At 43.2% G+C, this 21,576-nt stretch overlaps 1 protein-coding gene across 9 annotated transcripts in view; it reads right to left on the bottom strand.

Moving 5' to 3' along the window:
- DACH2 (dachshund family transcription factor 2) overlaps positions 1 to 21,576 on the bottom strand; it is an 839,221-nt gene that overhangs the window by 472,873 nt on the left and 344,772 nt on the right. For all 9 annotated transcript variants that reach the window (XM_085607797.1, XM_085607794.1, XM_085607793.1 and 6 more), the window contains exon 2: positions 11,345 to 11,460. In XM_085607797.1, coding sequence (XP_085463923.1) covers positions 11,345 to 11,460 — 116 coding nt within the window. The remainder of the gene's footprint in view (positions 1 to 11,344; positions 11,461 to 21,576) is intronic.

Here is a 21,576-nt window from a genome sequence, read left to right on the forward strand (position 1 = left end):
ACATGATCCCAGCAACCTGTGATGACAACTAGCCGTTCTCTATTATTCAGACAAACCCAGAAAAGTGTACAAGCTCCTCTTGAATCATCAACCATTCTCTGTCTCTGGACTTCTACCTTCTGACATAAAGCTGTACAAGCCTGCCTCATACTAAAGAAACCATCCCTTGATAGCCACAAATCTAATAATTAAAAGTCAATTACATATCATGTATGGTATGAGAGGCTAACTGAACAATCTGTTGCTGTCCCACTGCTGAAGCACATTGCCGCTCACAACCTCCTCCATTCATACTGATGTAGATTCAGATCTGGTACAGCCATAGAACAGACACTTTGGAGTTTGATGACAACATCCTCTGCATGCTTAATAATGATGGCTAATGTCTGCTCATCCATTTGGTTTTATCAATGACGTTCAGAGCTACTGACCAAGTGGCACACTGATTTCTAAAATGCCTTCCTGGATGGGCATTTGATGGGCAGTTCTCAACTGATTCTCATCACTCCTATCTGGTCATACAGAATCTGGTCATGCACAGATCATAAACCCTGCTCCTGTGTCAAGACTTGTTGTTTGCCAACTGCTGGAAACTTAATCCTTGCCTCCTCTTTCCCCTCATCTTTTTGTTTAAAATTAACTCTCTCTTTTTGCACACAACACTTTCTCTTGCTACCAGGTTTCTTGACCTCACCTTCAAAGTAATCTCTAGATTTAAAATCCCACATAGACAAAACATACAAACCTTGCCTATACTAACAGCATCTGCTACGCAAAGGTAGGCATTTTGTCTCCTTCGCTGACGTCTGTTTTGTAGATTGCAAACATTAACTTGGCCCCAGTCCATTATTTTTCAGAATCCTGGTGCAAACACACCTCATCCTTCAGTCTTGTTCATGACCTCCATACTGGCCAAACCATGACATTACACCTCCCCACTCTTTTAGTGGACTCCAGAAGTTCACTTCCTCTGGCTGGCTTTCACAACCTTCTACTCATGTTCATCTTTCTTCATCCTTTATATATTCCTGTCTTCCTTATATTCCTTAACTTACAGTTACTATTTCAATGTTGTGTTATGTTGTTATATTATGCAGATTTGCAGAGTGCACAGTGATCCGGGAGGGTATTTGGTGGTGAGCAGGTGTGAGTCTAGCCAAAGCGAGGGCCTAGTGGGACTACTCAAAAAGCCGGGTCTTTTACAATATGTCCAGTGCCTAATTTGAGCCGATGGTTGCGAGTGGAGTCCACCGGCACTCATTTTTCGGGACCGGCACTTCTTTTTCCGCATCAGACATTATCCATGCGCAGGAGAGGGAAAAACACACAAAGGAGAAAGACGGAGGAAGAGAAAGATGGAAAAACATCACAAAGGGAGAAAGCAGCAATCGGCAAGAGGGACATAAAGGAGGAGGGAGTGTCGGGTAGTTGATTAATGAGGCATCAGGTGGTTTTAAGGCTACGCAGCCTTAGTACTAGTTGCGACAATGTTTTATTGCACCGGCCGCGAGCTTCTGAGCAGACCTTCGGGCACTGGCACTCATTCTATTACAAATTAAGCGCTGAATATTTCCTCTTGTTATCTTCTGTGCTCTTCCATATTCATTATAAAATGGAAATGTATATTGAAAGTAGAAGTTATATCACAGATGAGTATTCCTTCGCACATCACATATGTATCTAGTACACAGTAGTACACTTTAATGCCATTGTACAACAGTAGCCGTACTGGTCCTGTTCAATGTTATGTTATCAATTTCAAATTCGTAACAATTTGAAATTCATGACTTTTTAATACATTTCTTCCCATAATTTGAAGAATGTTTATGTTTAAAAGTTTGAAGCAAGTGAAACAGTCAATCTAATTTAGATGTAAGTCTTACTTTACTTTTAACATATGTCAGCCAATTTGTGCATGTGGGGGGTGGGGGGCTCTGTCATCTAGCGCAAACACCTGCTTCTTACTGTAGAGTAACCCGCTTGGCTTTTTAGCACAAAAGACGTGATTTGTGTGGAAGATTTTTATTCTAGGTTGGTTTGGGGACAGAGCATATGGAGAGCCGGGCACCGTTGGATATCTCATTTATCACAGTGACAGTGTGTAGGTAGCAGGGATCCATTCACCACAGGGGGAAGCTGAAACTGCCAATGTGGAGCAGCACTAAAGCTGGACTACTGGAGTTTGGCAACACTTGTACAACTCGTTAACTTAATCATTTTAATTTATTACCGTTATATATCAAAGTAATTCACTGCAAGATTGTCAGAAATAGCAATAATTTTAGTCCTTCGTTTTCCCAGAAGGCAAAGAAAAGTTGCAGCTATCTAAGCGGTCCCCGCATTTGCTTGCACTGAAGGAAGGAGAGGGAAAGAAGGGAATTGTATTATTCAAGCAAATAGAAAAAAATGTGATGTATTTTCATATTTTCATCGCTTGTGTGTGACAGGGCAGAGATCCTTCCACCAGTATCAAAATATTAAGATTAGCATCGGTAAGGGTAATTTTATTTTATTAATGAACACAGTCAAGTGCATACACATGATTTTTTTTTATTTTAATTAATGTTTATTTATTTAGGAGTTTTTTCAAAGTGCAGCTCGCATCCTCGTTTTCAGTTCAGTGTGATCTTGCACCCAATGATGGTGGACCGGTCTGGTAAGTCAGGGAATCCCTTGTGCCACAGTCAGCAGCTCCTACTTCTGTAGGGCATTAAATATGACCCCTAAGGGTATTTCCATGCTATGGCCAGGACAGGTTCCTCGGTGCGTGTGTCTGTGTGGTGGGTGTGCCCTGTTGAACTGAAGCTACTAGAGGAATGATTGTTTGAACAGGCTTGTTTTGATCTCTTTGATGAACCGGAAGAGGTCTGATGTGACCCTACAGACTCATCCGGATTGTTACAATGAATGTGTTCATCACTGTTTATTGAGTCAAGCAAAGTCTCTAGTTTTAGTCTTTTTCTAAGAGGACATAAAAGTTAACATCAAAGAGTTTTACAGTGCTATTCGGAAATCCCTGCAAGAGCAAACAGAGCAGACTTGGTGAATTCAAAACCTCAAAAAGAATTTTAAATGAATTGCAATCATCCAGCTGATAAATAAAAAACAAACAAATCTATTTCAGTTGACTATATTTTCCTCGTGCCTTTTATTCTTTGGGTTCACATAGTTCTGCTTTTTATTTTAATTTTAAATTTTTACATTTTCGAGGGAACCCCCAAACCTCCCTCTCTACCAAAATTTCCCTGCTCGCCATATACTTTGTCCTAATCATCGCCATCCTTATTTCAGTCCTCCTCTTCTTACTCTGCGGTTTCCCAGTACAGGTAGTAGCAGTAACAGCTGGACTACCCCAGTGTTTCTAAGTTTGTTACTTCAAACTCCATGTTTGTGTCTCCATCTTCTACTGACTCCTGCCCAGGGCCGGACTGAGAGCACAAACCAGCCCTGGCAATACAGCTGGACCGGCCCCGGGGATGGGGGTGTGTGAGGGGGTGCTAGTGAGAAGCGACGTCGCCGCTTTAGCACCACTGCCACTTTTGTTGCAGAGGGTCGATATTGCAGCACTGCTGCAAAACCTGCCCCCAGTAACAAAACCGAACCCCACTGCTCGAAAACCAGCCCTCACCCTTCCGGCCCACCGGAAAAACGCCCAATGCCTGCTATGGCTAGTCCGGCACTGCTGAAACCCATGTGATCATGACTGGCCAACAATTGAGGAATAGTAATTTACCATTCCTATAAATTGCCTGTGTGTTACAGTATCACTGCTTTAGGGTCTTGTATTGTATGTCTCTATTGTGAGTCCCAGTAGGAGAAATGTTCTCCGCTATACATACCACGTTAACACCCAATTATTTGTGTCTCTTTTGACAAGAATGATATGTTGTAAGAAGACATTGATTTTCTAATAAGTGTATTAGATTCCAATATGTCCAGTCGTTGCTATGATTTTAAACCGAGAATGAGCACAGAACAATATGTGGATAGGAGTATGCTAGTATCCAGGTGTTGACTGGATCTAAAATTACATAGGAAAAGTAACAAAGCTAGTTTAGTAAATAAAAAGTAGCCTTTCGAGGTGGCTCAGGAAATGGGCCAGGAGGGTTACATAGGCTCCTTGAATGTCAATGATAGTTGAGTAGTTGTGATGCAGTGTATATGAGGGGGAAGGAACTTGCAGTCCCTGACTGAGGGTACTGTCAAACAGACAGCATGAAAAACATGACAGCAGACCTTCCCCAGTGTATATAAGGGGAGAGGTTATGGTTAGAGCTGTCGACCTCGAAGCTGGGGAACCGGGTTCGAGTCTCGGCAAGGACGCTCAACATCCTGTGATTCTGGGCAAATCACGTAATCTCCCCATGCCTAACAAAAATGAATGTGTCCATCTGTAACGAAACTGGTGCTCGTGTAAAGTGCTCTGATACCCGATGTCGCTAGTCTAGTTCGCGCTATATAAAACTCTTAAACAAAATTTACAAAAAATAAAAGAAAATGTCAGGAGTCGCACAATAAAGAGCAGCTCCCAATGCCTACAATGTAGCATGGCACAATGTATGTAAATCCCACCTAACCACTATGAATGCACCATGAACAGCGTAATACCATTAACTAAACCAAGTTATGTATATGACTAAATGTTTGTGCCACAAAGTATGTGAGAAAATCTCTGGGACAAATGTCACTAAATTCAATAACACTGTCCATATTTGTTTCAGTACTCTGGACAATTTGTTGTTTACATCACAACAGTAGATAACCACTAACATCACTATCATCCTATATATCTTTGTTCTGAAGATGGCCCTGACAATATTAAAGATAATACGGACAGAGAGCATTATCTCCAGTAAATGTAAAGATGCAAATCACTCCTGTCCTAGAGGTTGTTGCCTATGCTTCCTATCAAATGCACACTCACATGTAAGGTGGACTTAACAAAACATTGCCTGCTACCCTTTCAGGTCATTCACATTCAAATGATCCCTTTTTGAAGAACAACCCACTCTGTACTAGGTGGATTTGGCAAAGTGCTCAGTAGGTTCGCCAGCAATCGACCAACAAGCAAGAGACACTTGGAATAGTTATTCTGAGGGAATGTGAAGTTGTAACTATAAATAATTCCTTTCATGTACTCCTAAGTTTTTTTGTTCTTTTGTGACAAGCACTAGGATGGCTGCCAGATAATGCATGGCATAAATTAATAAAACAACCGACTGCACAATAAAAACCTTTGTATTCCCAGTTTTTTATATTGTCACAGTTTCTTATCCACAGCTCTCCCCAAGTATCGTTCTTCTCTATGAGAAGACTGTTTGGTCAGCCCTCTGGAGTCGACCAAACCAGTCATGCGCACTCTGCCTTTTCTCCATGTAGGTTGCATGTAGCCTACATGGAGAAAATGGCCTCCACATAGGCACCTGGCTGGTCAGCTTCCCGACCAATCAAAACGCTGCCATTGCAGTGTTGTGATTGGCTTAGGGGAGGGAGGCTGCCTGCTTTCTGTTCCTGCCGGAGGCAGGAGAGCAGGAGCAAGCGCCAAGCAGGATTGGTGCTAAGAAACGCGGGACCTGGCCGTGAAGGTAAGTTAAATTTCTTTTTTTATTATTTTTATTTTAAATTATACCTCCCCCCGCGTGATCCCCTCGCCTCGTGACCCCCCCACACCCCATTCACGAGTCATGCCGGCCGGGACTGGAGGAAGACTGTTCAAAAAGGCACGCACTCTCATGGAGTGCCTCACAAAAAAAGAAAAATAGTGCTTTAAAAAGCAAGCAATGTAAGCAAAGGATTGGTAAAGCGATGATGCTTCATGGGAAGGATAAACCCTAGATTGACAAGCTGCGGCACCAATAAGAAGCAGACAAATGAGAGTGACAAGGAAAGTCTACCAATAGTAAGCAATGGGCGGTCTCTAAGCCCCTCTATGTTCTCTGTATGACACAATATGTGTCACAACAGACAGTGCATGCGCTGTCTAGTAGGCTCGATCTAAAAAGAGTTTTGAAAACACAAAGTTTCCTAAAAATGCGATGTGTTATAAATCAACAATTGCAATAAGGACTTCGCTTTTATAATCAACGTTTGCAGTAAGGTATTTACTTTATCTTTTCAGGAATATAAAGTCCAACTCTCAGAACAGAAATTTTAAAACATCTACTTTGTTTTTCTCTAGGGCAAATACATTTTCTGTATTTTGAGACGTCTATGCTGTCAAATATCCTGAAAATTAGTGACTATTTTTCCATAATTGTAGTATTATTATGATGCTGAGAAAAGCCACAAAGAACTAGAGTGCACTCAGGGCCGGCTTTAGCGCTGCTGGCGCCAGGTGCGACTATCACTTTTGGCGCCCCCGCATCCCTTCAATGACTCCTCCGATTCTCTCACTACCACCTACATAAGAGCCCCGCATCTCTCAGATCTTAAGATATTGCTAAATACAGCGCCCCCCTGAGGTCACATCGCTCCCCTCCACAGGTCAGCGCCCAGTGCAGCTGCACCAGTCGCACTGCCCTAGAGCCGCCTTGAGTGCACTGTTGTGAGCGTAGATTTAATAATTTCTCGTCGATTTTGTTGTGACTACTAACTTTACTCGTCTTAATATATAATGAAAACCTCTAAACAGAGGTAACAGTTATGTTAACAATTTGACTGCTTTATGCAGTTGGTAAAGGTATGCACGTGTAATTCTTCTAAGTGCTATGACAAGGTGGTGGAAAACATTAACTGTTCTGCAGACCAATCATGAGACTTGGCATCTGCTGTAGATACCTGGCTTGTACATGTAAATGGAAAATTAAATTCACAGTAAGGATAAAACAGCCTCTGAAGTTGCTGAACGAATCTTGCACTTAAAATGTCTTCTTAACTAATGGCAATTTGTCCTGTGTTTTATAAATTTAGTGCAGGCGTGAAGTCCCCGGGATGTTGAAGCGATTTTCGATTTCTTTCTTTCAAACTGATATCAGATCAACATTATAGAACTTTAAAGATTGTAGCGATTGTTCAAGCAATAAAACTTTTAAAAATTCACTTAAACTGAAAACCCTGCAGGAATTATTTATTTTAATCACAAATTTAGTCATCTATTCCGTGACTATTTTTTGTCATGTTTTGCTTCTTAGATGAGCTTTCGCTTCCATTTTTGTCTAATAATTGCTGAATTTGATGAATGTTGGCACATTTTGACAGTAAAGGTAGATGAAACAACTCAGCCTTTCAAGCCTCAGGTGCAGAAGAAACTAGTTTCACCCAAGAACAATCTCAAATTGCAACTTTTCCTTAATTTGGAAAGCAGGGCGGGTATGCAAGGGCACGTTACAATGTTTGTAAAGTACCTAGTTTGTGTCTCCTCAAAACTGCAGATCATTTACAGAAAGCAATCCTAGGCATGTTTATTTTGCTCTTGTTTTCGTCACATGGAAAATATATTTTGACAAACTAATGTGAGAAGCTTGGGATGTCCTGGCTGCCATAAAGTGATGCGGTCCATTATTTGTCGCCATCACATCGAGTCATCCTTCACTCAAGTGTTTTGAGCAGTCCTTCACAAGTGATGAAACCTGACTCTGCACATGCTGTTGTGAGAGTCGATCTGGGGTGAGGGGGGTATGCCCCGGGCAGGCAAGACAAAGACATGTTAAAATGGCCTCTGTTTCAGTGGGCAGAACTGCACCATCCAAGTTTGTTTTTAACCTAAACCCTACCATGCGTGTCCTGCACACACTGTGCTGTATGCAGTAGTACTGAACTGTGTGTAATGCATGAATGTGTTAGTTGGTGAGTTCACAAACTGCAAGGTGCAAGAGAAGTACATATCACCAGATCCACACAACACCGCCTCGCCTGCCCTGCAGCTGGTGGAGTTGCTGAAGGGAGTGCACTGGCAAAGGAGAATCTAAAGTGATGACTTCCATGGCCATCACATGGGATGCAGCTGCTTCCAGCCCCCGTGCACATGGGAGGATTGTTACAGCAGACCAGCAGCATTCTTTGGAAGAAAGAACTGCTGGAAGCTGGAGCTCGAAGGGATTGAACTGAATTCTGCTACTTGTATACGTCACTGTTAAATAGCCTCACTTCTTTTTACAGACATTTGTAAACTTCTGATACCATCTTTTTGCAGATACAACATCCTTTTTTTTATTTTACAGTTGTACTTAATACTCTCTTACAAATCATGTGTTTCTCTTCTGCTGCTGCTGAGATGGCAGACATTTAAAGTGCAATCACTTTCAACCCGAGAATAGCGGTCCGTGGAGGGAGCTCCGTGGGGCGGTGAGGTGGGGCGGGGAAATGTAAACACCGGAATATGGATGAACGGAGGTAAGTACACATTTAAATAAATAAAATGAATTTCGTTGCGCGCGCTGCATCGCATTTTGCGATGCAGCGCGCGCAAAGGAATTTGTTTTATTTATTTAAATGTGCACTTACCTCCGTTCATCCATATTCAGGTGTTTACATTTCCCCACCCTGCCCCTCCCCCGCCCCGCCTCACTGCCCCACGGAACTCCCTCCACGGACCGCTACTGTCCGAGATAATACATTTAAAAAATATTTCAACAGAATTCACTCCACGCCTCAAATCTCTCCCCCTTACCCCATGTGCTCCCTACATTATTATACATTTTCCCTCTTGCAGCAACCTCCCTTGCTCTCCTTTCATCCTGCTGTTCACACTTCTATGACTTTTCATGTTACATTTCCGCCTCTGTTAAAAGCTGAAATAATTCACTGAGTGCAGCATATGTAAAATGAGGCATCTGTTGGAGAACCCTTTTGACCGATTGTGAGACAATTTACCATGCATGCCTTTACACCGCGAGCAATACAACGAACGTGCCGTTACCATGCATTCCTTTAGCATGCAAGTCGTTACAACGACTTTCCTTAAGGGGGTGCTGGACTTCGGAAAACTATCATTTACTATTCCAACTTCAGTGTGCGCAACAGTAGGGAAGGTGTTGAAGTTAAAATGCAACACCAGTCCAACAACGTGTCACCTAAAGCAAGTGGTTGTAAACACTTGCGTGGTAAAGAACGCATCGTAGCAACACAGTCGTTGTACTGACCGCATTGTAAAGGCACAGCGTGGTTCTGCCTTCATTGTAAAAGATGTTTCCCCTTTGGACCATGTAAAATCGATGTTTATACTGTATTTAGGGAGAACAAATCCACACTCACTAATTCGTTTTTTGTTCCCAGCTCTTGATAGTCCTTTATCGATTTCTGATAATTAGCATACTGTATTCATTTGGATGCATGTTTAGTTAAAAGTATAAGAAATAGTTTTATTAATTGACAGTTGTCATTAGTCAATCCAAAAAGGTACGCACTCACTCAACAAACTTTTAGGAAGTTGAAATGCTGAGTCTACTTTACTGTGAAGTAAGCTGGTGGCCCCGAAGTTAGACCAGTCTAAACCGGTATCCTATGGCGCTGACCTACATTCACAGTCTAAACCAGCCTATTCGCCAAGAAAGATGATTTATTGGAAACTGAGACATTCTGTGCATGGTAAATTTCTGCCTCAATTTACAGAGACGTCGGATTTGCAGGATTGCAAGAACTAGGCTGGGAAAAGTATGGAAGATGAAGATTTTCTTCATAATTATTCCCTAGAAGGACGCCTGTGGATTGTCGGAAATGCAGGCAATCTACAAGGACAGGTATAAACTAGATATGGAGGGGTTGTGCATTTGTACATTTTACCTATTCTCCTTTCCCCTTTTCGAAAACACTTTGAAGAGCATCTGGAGAAAAGCCTTCCACCACATTCGGTGGCAATGTGTTGGTGCGTGTGTCAGTGTCACATTCTAAACAAAAGTTTGCAAATTAGTGCGAAGAGGAATTCTAAGCATCTGTGACAAACCACCAATTGTGGGTGCTTACCACATCCCCATCGGCCCCAGCCTAACCATCCCCTGGGATACCTATATTTCTGCTGCTAACCCTAAGATGCGGGACATATTGATGAATGGGCCATTGCATGCTTAGGGTTTATGAACAAAATGCACACCCTGGTATTCCTTCGTATTGCCGATGAGTTCGTATCACCCACCAGCTACAGTCTACGCCAAGCCTATTTTATAATTTTTTTTCTTCTTTATTTTTTTAAATCAAGACTGCAGGATGACCACTGCTAGGCTAGAAAAACAGGATGTATGACGTTACAACACATACATTTACATCGCGGTACATTACGTCGCGGTTTTTACAACGCAAGTCGTTACAACGACTTGCGTTGGAGGGCGCTGGACTTAGGAGTAGTATAATTTACTATTCCAACTCCAGTCTACGTACAGTAGGGAAGGTGTTGGATAGTAAATTATACTATTCCTTGTCCTAGAGCGCCATCTAGCGCAAGTCGTTGTAACGACTTGCGTTGTAAAAACCGCGATGTAATGGCATTGCGATGTATTCCCCGCGTTGTAAACGATGTTTCCCAGAAAAACAACATCAAGTGTCACCTCAACTGTTCACCGTTTCAAAATTTGCAAATCCCCATCCGGGTGTCCTCCCCCCCCAAGATTAACATCTAAGGAGCACTTGCTATTAAATCTGCCATCTGTCAATCAAACAGTGTCACTTGATAACCCTGGCAGCTTAACGTGGCTGTACAAGTTCTGCCTTAAAATCTCCCTCCTGACTTTAGATCTATTTCTTGCCCTTCTTTCCTCGCGCATCAACCTTTTCACTGGCAAATGTGCAGCGCAGAAGAGAAAAGGAACACCTCCAACTCTGGGCTCTCCTTTATTTAGAAGGATGTGTCCAACAAAGGACCAGGAAGGCAGAGTCCCTGCCATATTTTCGGGATAGCCGGATAAAATAGATTAGCATGCAATGAAACTGGAATCAATTGAAAATTCGGCGGTTTTCTGGAAAACCTGGCTTGGATTCGGCACTGCTTTACCTCCATTGGAGACCCTTGAGTCAGAGGGATCAGGTATATGCTTCAGGGGGTTTCTGCGTTTCGTAGGTTTTAAAATAAAAAGGCCACAAATCTCTGTGAAGTCTTTCCAACCCAGCCTGGTTCTAAAGTAAACAATAATATTATAACTGTGATTGAAAATATTAAGCATATGCTGCAAAAATGATGAAATTCTGCGTTCATCCTAAGTGACCAAAGTATGCATGCCACTTCCGGGCAGCAATGACGGTGGCATTCTTGCTGCCACTGCAGTTCAGCCAGCACACTTTTCCTGAATAACTCAAAGAAAGTCAATGGAATAACCTCTGGTGACGCATGAAAAGGCCTGAAGGACAGGGCGCCTCGATCAATATTGGTTTATTTCCACCACTGTTCGCTATGAAGAGACGCGGCTGATGTTATTACCTGTCGGGGAGATAAGCCCGGGTGATAAGAGGCCGGGAACTCCGTGGGGCAGGAGCCGCGCGTTCTCTTGCATCGCCACGCCCAGGGAGCGTTTCGGAGGCCTTCCCGGCCGGGAGCTGTGGGGAGCAAGGCAGAAAAAGAAAATCACTCTTTTCCTAGAACAATCATCTTTTATATTCAAATTATTTTCTAAGTCTTAATCGAAGCAAAACAATTTAATAAGGTATGCATCATCAAAAACGGCATCAGCGCTGCATTATCGTGACCACCCAACAACGCATGCGCAGACGCGGGAAACAACGCCTGTGGGTCGCTGACATCAGATGGCATGTTTTGCACGGGTTAGAGACGGCTCGCTTGAAAATGACGTAACCTGAGAGTAAAGCGCAAAGGTCAAACGTTTCCCCCCTTTGAAACATGCAGAGAGATGAGTATGTCCTACACCCCGAGTGTTAAACAGGTGCTCTTCACTGTCTCCTTTCAACTTTCCCAGAAAATAACAGGAGTGATGCTAACACGTTCCAATAATCTTTAAAAAAAACAAATGTCTGCGTCAGCCATTAAATGCCTGAGGGGAGAGGCAGAAATGTCTTGTGGTAATAATGTTACCACTGGTTATTCTACATTTTTCCAAGCTAACTTAGAAATAGGACAGAAATGTTTGCCTAGAGTGATGCCACGCATGGTTGCAATATGAGATTTTAGTGCACCTATGAGTTGGCTGGACATATGGATCCTGGTCAATTATTACATATTTAATTTGAACTCTTTCCTCGTGCATTTCTGAATGCAAAACACGTTTACATTCTTGACCCCCGCCCCCTACAACCACCCAGCCATTTTCTGAGCTGGCACCCAGTCATGAGCCTACCATCAATTCTTGCTGGTTTTAGGCCCCCTCCACACCATCCTATTTGGTTCTGATGTGAGTTGGTCAGCATTCAAGTTTAGAGGTGTGCAGGGGCTCAGAGAGGGCAGCAGATCACCAAGTGCTTTAAGTGGGATAAATGCAGGTGGGGGTCTCTAAAATGCCCCCCACCTGCAGATGCACAGCTAGGAATCCTTCAAGATACCTGGCCTATGTAATCGTGGGAATGGCTTAAACCACGTCGTAAACTAAAATCCTGCGCATCGCGCACCGTGCCACCCGAGCCTTAGTTGGGTGCCTCTGAATTTTTTGTTATTGCCTCAAGGTATTATTAAATAACATACACATGCTCTAAACCAACCAGGCCTAATGGCTTTCCATATTCTTGTTAGCAGCATCAAATAAATGAGTAAAAAGCATTTTGGTGTGACTGATTGTAATTCCAAATGCTCAATTTTGAGACTATGAGGCACTGAATATAATATTACTAAGGTCTGTGGAAGGCGGAGTGGTCTCTGGAGTGTCTCATTCACTGCAATGTGCCCCCTCATGCCGCTTTACTTTGCTGTCTCTGTCTCTTTGGACACTTGCACCCTTTTTCTCCCGATGTAACTCTGAAATCCCTTCTCTGCATATCTCACACCTCATCTCTTTCCTCGTCAGCACGTCTTTTTGCCCTCTCCTTCTGCATGTTCTCTCTTTCATCTCCTCCACTTTACTCTTTCATCTCCTCCACTTCACCACTGCCAACACACACAACTCACCCACTCACCTGTAAGCGCTGCCTTTTCTTTTCCTATGGTGCTGTGCATCTTTCAGTAGCTGTGAACCTGCCTCACACACTTTCCCACAATTACTATTAGAACATATGTGACCATCACTCTGTGCCCTCAGCATAGGGCCAAGGATTGGATGTGGTATGTAGTCTGACCACCTTTGTGCTCCACTGGCAAGCACTGAGAGAAACTCACCCTGCCTTCAGCCTCAGCTCCAGAGCCCCACCATGCACCACCATAAACACCCACCACAACCGGAACATAAACAGACACCCTGTTCACAGTATGCACTACGCAAGAGTCATGTTACTTGAAAAAAATGACTGCAGAAACACGAAATCTGGAGGGAAAAAAATAATAGCAGGAAATACAAGATGAAGTAAAACATGCAAAATGAAAACAGGAACTGCTGACATGGAATATCTTAAGGGTGGTTACAGTCACTGCTGAGAATTTACTCCGTGTTTTTGCCTGTAAAGTTAAGGACTTGAAATTAGAGCCAGATAGGGACCTGCTTCATAGTCAGTTTTTAATTACTGCTATGACTGAGACCAAGTAGGGACTGGCCCACTGAGATCACCTCTCATCACATTCAGACTGGGGGTGCCTTTGGGGGTGCCTTGTACTCCCTCTATGAGAACCATAGGATCTGCATTTCCAACCAGAGAAGCAGCAGTGTCAAAGGATTCACCACAAATGTGCGTCTCTCTGGGGCGAATTGTGCCGGTGTGATCTCTACCTGCTTGCAGCTCTTCCGCAAGGCTGATTCCACCTGGACGCAGTTAGCATCGTACATTTTTCAGGGGTTGACAAAGGAGCGAACGAGTTCTAGGCAATTCATCAAAACCAGAATTTCCGAGGTTGGTGGTATAAAAGCAGGCCACAGAGAGAAGTGGGACACCACCACCAGCAGGAGCTGTGGGTGGGTCACCTTCAGCCGCCCCCTTCATCTGTCCCCTTCACGTGGTGCACTCAGACTTTGGAGTGACTAGCAAGTATTCTCCTCCCACTAAGATCAAAACTGGGGCTCTGTGCTCCCCGCTGATTGTAGATACTGTGGAAGGACTGAGCAGATCAAGTTTTAACTAATCAGCTTTGTCGAAAGAAACTCTAACTATAGAGGGACTTTGTGGAGCTTTTATTGAGCCATTTGCTTCTTATTTTAAGCATTTGCGACGGATCAAACATAGACCCAAGAAGCCATGGAGACCTTAGCAGAAAACATGTTCACTGCAGCAGGGGTATCTCGAGCATGAAGCGCTGCACCCAAAACTGGGCTTTGTATCTAGGGTGGACTGAAAGCAGGTTACAGAAACTAGCATGTGAAGGGAGATCCGAGGAGTACCTGGTATTGAGACAGATAGTCCAAACTTAATATCTTTTAACATTGCCAATATTTACAGTATTGCGCACATTCAGAGGTAGGCACAAGGAAATAACTTGATTTGCCCAGAAACATATGGTTTTTGGTCAGATGCCAAGGGTAGGTTCTTATAGTCCAAACCCATAGCTTTCCCTTAGATCACGTCTCCTCCCAGGACTTGTATTACACAAAGTGCCCTGCGGGAGCACAACGGACGTTAGCATTCCCTTTTTGTACCCCTGATGCACTTTGGTATTCCAGAAGTGGCCCCAGACTCGTGTACCATTTCTTCTGTAATATGGATCGCGCTTGTACAAAATGTCCGATACCTTGATCTCTGGGGGTGTTCCCTCATTTGCATGGCGGTGCAACCGCACACAAATGAAGGAAAGCCTTTGCCCCTGTGGCTGCTGGGTATTGTAGGCACAAACACAAGGCCAAGAAGCTTTTGGGAAGCACACTGATTATTCACCACATACTGAGGTTTCATACTGTGAGTGCACTCCTGAAAGCACCCCTTGGAGGAAAGTAAGTGGTCCCAGAGTCCCTCCCAGGCACTCATCATCTGAGTATACAGTCACTCACTGCACCCACTAACAGAGGGCCACCAACCCTTCCTTTAAGAGCTGACGAACTCTCTGCATTTAAATACAGGCTAGTGTTTGCATGTACAGGTCTGTCTTTTAAAGCTGTTCTGCCCCAGACAAGGGGCAAGTGCACCTGCACAGAAAGAGCATGTTTCTTTATTCGTAATCGGGGGCATTGTCCTGGTCTGTTTCACATTTAGCACACCAGTGCTAAATGTGTAAAAAAAAAATATGCCAGGGCACTCGTCAGGAGGCCACTGCAGCTTGCGCCACAGTTTGCGAATGACAGCACAAACACACTACTAATTATCACACTCTTAAAAGTGTGACAATTCCAGGACCCCAAAGCTACAAAAAAAGTCCTTGGTGGTGGCTATTACTCATGTTTTATTGTGTATTGAATTAATAAACAGTTGTTGTCCTTGACTCTAATTTCGACTGTCAGTACCACCATGTGTCATAAGTGCCGGTGCTGACAATTAAGTGCCGAGCACTGGAAACCACCGGCTCAAATTAAGCAATGCCCCAATGAAGAGTGTGCTGTGGCACAGACCAAGAAAGTGCACCCAATATGGAATTTGGTGCCAGATTGGGAAGGGAGGAGCTATTTTATGACACTTCAATATTCGAATGACTTAGTTTGGGACAGCTACAATAAAATAGCTGAAACAAACTAAAGGACAGACTATCCACACAGACAATGGCAACATGTAATGTACTTTTGATGGCATTATCTACATTTTGTCAGAAAGCAATACAGTACAAATGCCATTGAGGATAACTCCAGCCAAAGATACCGTGAAGAAATAAACATGTTCATGCTCTAGGTAAAATGTTTTGAAAGTAAACATGTCATTTTTATGAAACTGCAGATGTCTTTTAATGCGCTTCGGCGCCTCTGTTACGGAGCGCGTGGACCGAGTATATTTCTCGCCCCACTCTTTCGGAAACAACAGATTTATATGGCGCAGAATATGAAAATCAACCTTTTCATGGGTCAAATAATAAATAAAAGCAGCGCTCTGCAATATATGTGGAAATATTCCAGTGTTCCAGCGGTGGTAATGCAGCGGCGCTGCTGAATAATGAAGCGCCTGTCTGACAAGATGCTGCGAGGCACTGTATTAAATAACCAGGCACCGGCAATGAACGGGGCCCGGCCGCGCGGCTTGCAGAAACGACTTCCAACTTACAAAGAAATGTAACCGACCCCTCAGCCTATCAGCTTCCGGGCGGCAGAACTCTCCATCAATGCGCCGGAACTCGCTCTTGAAACGATGGCACCATCTAGCTATCTCAGGCCCAGATAAGCCAATCCGCTCCATTCATCGTGCAATTTGCCAGATTTCTGTTGTTTAGCATAAGCCTAGTGTGTACACACACATAAGATTTAGCCACTGCCCTTCATATTTCAGTTGTCAGGGGATTTGCATCCGTTCCTTGGTTTCTTTTTACAATGGCAGCGATGTTAGAGGACTGTATGCAGGCGATGCTGGGGGGTGAATGAACCCCAAGAGGTGATGGTTGTTGAATGCACTGCTTCGGGTCTCGCCAGGGGTGTGAGGCATTATAACAATGTTATAACACAATACATTATTGCTGTATTGACCATCATTCACTGAAAAGAGCGCATGTTATGTTCGCCTATGCAATATTGATTGAAAGCACAATCTCTTCATACCAAGGGTGGGCAAAAAGATGTTTTTTTTTCTGAAATATGTCCATCTTTCAGGAACATTATGTGAAATTTTGTGTTTTTGTGACATTTCTTTGGATGGGATCTTATGTGACAATTGAACACAGAGGCATACCTTCAAGAAGTTACAGATACTGGCAGCAGACTGGTTTGAGGAGAAAATATCTCTCAGCCAAAAATTCACTGTTCCCACAGTAAGTATTGTGCTTCAACCTGTAGCCCACCAGGTAAACGCCCATGGAATGTGTGTAATGCAAAATACATGAATTGCACTACCTTCAGAATGTTTAACGAACATTTCCCTTATAGCAATGCAATTGTACAGTCTGCCAGGATCACAGCTACTCTTTAACCTAGGAAGAAATATCCATGATTGACACCATATTTAACCAATCCGCACTGATCATTAATTTTTTTATGTGATACGTTCTTGTAATTCTGCTTAATTTGTAGAAAAAATTGCTAGGTGATGGAAAATGTATCACAATTTATACAGTACATTTAAAACTATTTTCTTGGGGGGTGTGGCAGGACCTGCTGGGTTCCAAGATAGCGATGCTCTGTGAGAGTTCCTTCACGACCCTGGCCTTAGGCTGGTGAAATACCACTGAAAGGTTGAACCGAGTCTTGCTTAGGGGTGGATGATAAATTCTGCTTGCCGGCGGAGTTGGCGGAGTTTTGACCATTCTACGTTAATGCATGTAACACGATGTTCTGGCCAAATTATGCCAACCACTGAGTGGTGGAGTTTTTTTCTCGCATGTAACTCGCCAACAGTAAGTTGATGAGCGCGAGCGAGATTTGGCAACCCTTAGCATGATTTTCGGTCACTTGGAGGGTACCCGGAGAGATTGCCCCAAGCCGGGCGAACGTGAATGTTCGTGTTCAGAAAGCTGTAGCTTGAGTAATAAATCTACTTGGGGGGCAGCAAATTCAACTTAATGAAGCATCGCTCGCTGGCGTTCCGCGTGGCACCATTCACTCTGATTTGTCAGGGCGGAATGAGCTCCTGGCGCTAAAGATCAGTGTGAGCAGCGCAACATGCCTAATTCCGCCCGTTCACAGAACTCCGTGGAATCTCGCAGAGTTATCATGTAACTCCACGGAATTCCGTTGAGTGCCACTCTGAGTTGCGTCCGCCCTAGTCTTGCTATGGGTGATAAAGAGCCTCTGGAGGCATCAATGCTTCTCATGGTGTTTCTCTTCATTCTGGACCATGTCATAGTCCTGCAAATAATCAAAGCTTTGTATTCCTGTGGTATCCAATATGGTGGCGATTATGTGATGACCTTGCTTCAGCAGCTGAAAGCGTGGCATGATTCAGCAGTGGGCAATCTAGTGCCAGAGAGAGAGAGAGAGAGAGAGAGAGGTGACTATCACGAGAGGACCTCAGCAGGCTTTTGTGGGGTGGGAACAAAGTGTGAAGGAACAGCATTAGCCAGGGGCAGTGCCAATGAAAGCGTCATGGTGGCACCAAGCCATAACATTCAACCTTTTTAATGAAGTGGTGTGTAACCACAGCACTCAAAGAAGATATGCAGCATGTGGAAACGGAGAAATGTAACTTCTTTGCGTCAAGGAGCCAGCCCCAAATGTGTCAAGTGCTCAAGATCCTAATGGCACGGAAGGCATTTGAGATGGTCATTCTATGGAAGCGTTTCAAGTAAATCAAGTGCTAAAGGCAAATACAATGCGTATTTTGGGGGCATCAGACGTGAATGAAAATGGTTATTGGAAGAAGGAGGTGCAACATTTCTTTCAAATGGGAGCAATGGCTGGCAATATGCTGCCAGGAGTTTCCGTGCTGAAAGTTAGATGGCTATCTACCGAAGACCCATGGGTGAGAAATAGGGATTTGGGCACTGTGTTGACAAAGCTATGTGACACTGCTCAGGACGGAATGCTATGAAGAAGGTAGCAAAGAACAGTTTCTCCAAGTTTGAGGGCCTCAGAGTGTACATTTTCTCAGACCACTGCTTCATGTCATGACACTGCTATGCTGCAGACTTTCATGAAGAAGATGATGCCAACTGTATCCGCTAAACCTACAGGTGCAAGACAAAGCGAGGGCAATGCTTTACAAATCCTTAGGCTGCACAATCATATGTTATTGTAAGAAAGTGAATTATTAATTGGGCGGTAGTCCGCCACAAGGAATGCAGTCACTAACCTGTTAGGCCAGGCAAAGGTTTCAAAAAAGTTAACTTGAGCGCGACCCATGGCAGCTATGGATCAGACCAGATGGGCTTGACTTAGTGAAAATGTGCAAAGAATTTAGAAGTATCAAAACTGTTTCAAAGTCGAAAATCCAACACCATAAAAGACCCCCTGGCTAGGAGTTCAGTCCAAAATGTTTCCCATTTAAAAGCCCGAAGGATATTGGTGCTATGGAGACCTTTGAACTAAGAGATGTTCTATCACGTGTTAGAACTGGCGGGCACATATATAGACAGTCTTAAAGCTCTTGCTCCTCCTTGTGTACCCGCCCACCCACCATTCACCAGTAGATAGTGTTCTTTTTATGGGGCATCTTGTTAAAAAATTGGAATCCTAAAATGTTGTGCATTTACTTTGAGACCGTCATTGCAGGTTGTGTGTAAATCAATAGATTATGCTTTAATTTGCCTTAATTGATGAAATGTGTGACTTAATAAAAACGATTCGAACCTGAAATAACTTTCTTGTAGAAACAGGTTCAAAATCTGTTTGTACTTCTTGGGAAGGACAACAATTTAGTGAGTGAACAGCCAACAGAAATGGGCTTCGATCCTAATGTCCAGTAAGCTTTTGCACATTCTGAAAGAAATGCCTAAAACTATAGGTTACAGTGATAGGTCTAATTCCCTATGGAAATACGGAAACAAAAATACGCTTGTACTCTATTTTGGAAGCACGTTTTCTTAAAATATCTACTTTTCTTCCAACATCTGGGGAGCAGGAGGAGAGGAGGTGTGTCATTTAGTGTGATTGCTCAGATTCTCATGGGTAATGAACTGCTCGCTCACCCAGCAATGACAATATATGCCATACTGGACCGATCACTGGTGCTTAGCACAAGGCACTGAGTCTGAGACAGCCACATTTCCTTACCCTACTGACAACAAATCTCCACAAACCTATCCACAGTCTGATGGGCAAAGGAACTGTTTAGAAAGTCCTCCCTGGACTATTTAATGCACAGCAGTGGCATACTAAGGGCCCATTTGTGCGCCAAATATGCAGCAAGTAACAACGATGCACGTGTCAATAATTATTACAGTACATTTAATCAAAAAGAAACATATCTTATGGATTTCTTGCCAGGTGGGTGGGTGAATGAGATTTAGCCAAATTTTAATTAATCACATAATTTTAGAATTATATCTTCACGTGGGTATGAAACACTTTCATGGGTTGTACATGTACGTACATGGGCACATGCATATTAAAATGCACACATAGTATGAATTTATATTAAAATAGTTTGGAATGATATTAACAAAAAAGCCCTATTTGGGCGGATGTACAGCTAGAGCTTACGAATGGAAAGCAAACTTGGCAAACATTAAGGGACACTCTCACTTGATGTCTGTACATGCCAATCTTTTGAGAGGTAAAAATAGTACCAAGAAGAGGAAGATAGCACAGTGTTCCACGAAAGGCAATCAGATACAACAAAAAACAGTGCAGTCAGACAAGATGATGTATTATTTAAAGGTCATATGAATCTACATATGCATGCATTTTTTTTACTTAATTGTGTACGTTTTGTTAAAGGGGAAGACACATCTTACTGATGGTAAAGTGCACAAGTGCATTTTAAGTTAATGATGGAGCAAGGAAAAAAGTAATCTCTGAAATGCTCAGAAATTAAAACAATGAAGTGTTTCCTTCATTAAATGTATTTGCATGGTATTTCCAGAGCGCAAACCTTGCCAAGAGGCTAGGTGACATCATTGCAAATGAAAAGCTATTAATCGCTTTCCTGTGGTTTACCGGAAGTCAGGCTGGAACTGGGATGGCTCCGTTTATTAGAAACTAAGGTAGATGAGACACGACATACCGTAGAACTGGTGGAGCGAGCTTGGTTTAACTGTTTGCTGGCAACAGGAGTGTTATTGACGGACTGCAAACACCGGGTAGAGATCCACTCCAATAAAGTAGAAGCAGACCACAGGCAGCAAGCCTAACCTTAGTTTTAGCAAGATTAGGTAAATGCATTAGGAAAGAAAGGCGGTGGATTCACCGCAGCATGGTTATAACAGTTGGCGGTCTGACACACAATCGTTTCTTTATACTATCAATCCGAGTTAAAGAAAATTGATGGATCAGACCTGCTTGGACTTCTCCAAACTCAACGACATTATCCAATAAAGGTGCCTCGTAAGCCAGGTATGAAGAATTGGTCATGGGTCCAACTGTGGCCACATGGAATTGGGAGCCAACTAAACGAGGTGGAAAATGCCTCCGAATAATTACATGTTTCCTAGCAACGGGGGCAGTGATGCTGTGGCTATTGTATTTATCAATTGCATGGCCTCCAAACAGAGCAACAGTGTAGTTGGAAAGTTCATGAAAGTGAATGGTTTGTTGAGTTTGAGAGAGTTCTCCTCAGATTTAACCTCCTATACACCCATTGTAAAATCCTTCAAAAAGCCTCAGCATCCACAGACAGTCTTTACCAGGCTTTTGGGCGAAGAGAAAAGAGATATTACAATGGGACTAAAATACCTCTGGGGTACACATAAAGTAGCAGAGAGAAGCATATTTCATCAGAAGTATGCTTCTAGAATAAGTGATCTTGAAATGGGAGGCGCACAAGTAATACATGGCTGATTTTCAATGTATACAGAATGACAAATAGGGCATCAGTTCTTCAAATGCGAGTCCTTCCAAGACCACATGCTTATGGTGATGCTGTACTATAGCGAGAGGGCACACAGCAGACTTTTTGACAATGCCA

The sequence above is a fragment of the Triturus cristatus genome, chromosome 5_2, assembly GCF_964204655.1.
Source record: "Triturus cristatus chromosome 5_2, aTriCri1.1, whole genome shotgun sequence".
NCBI classification, from domain to species: Eukaryota; Metazoa; Chordata; class Amphibia; order Caudata; family Salamandridae; genus Triturus; species Triturus cristatus.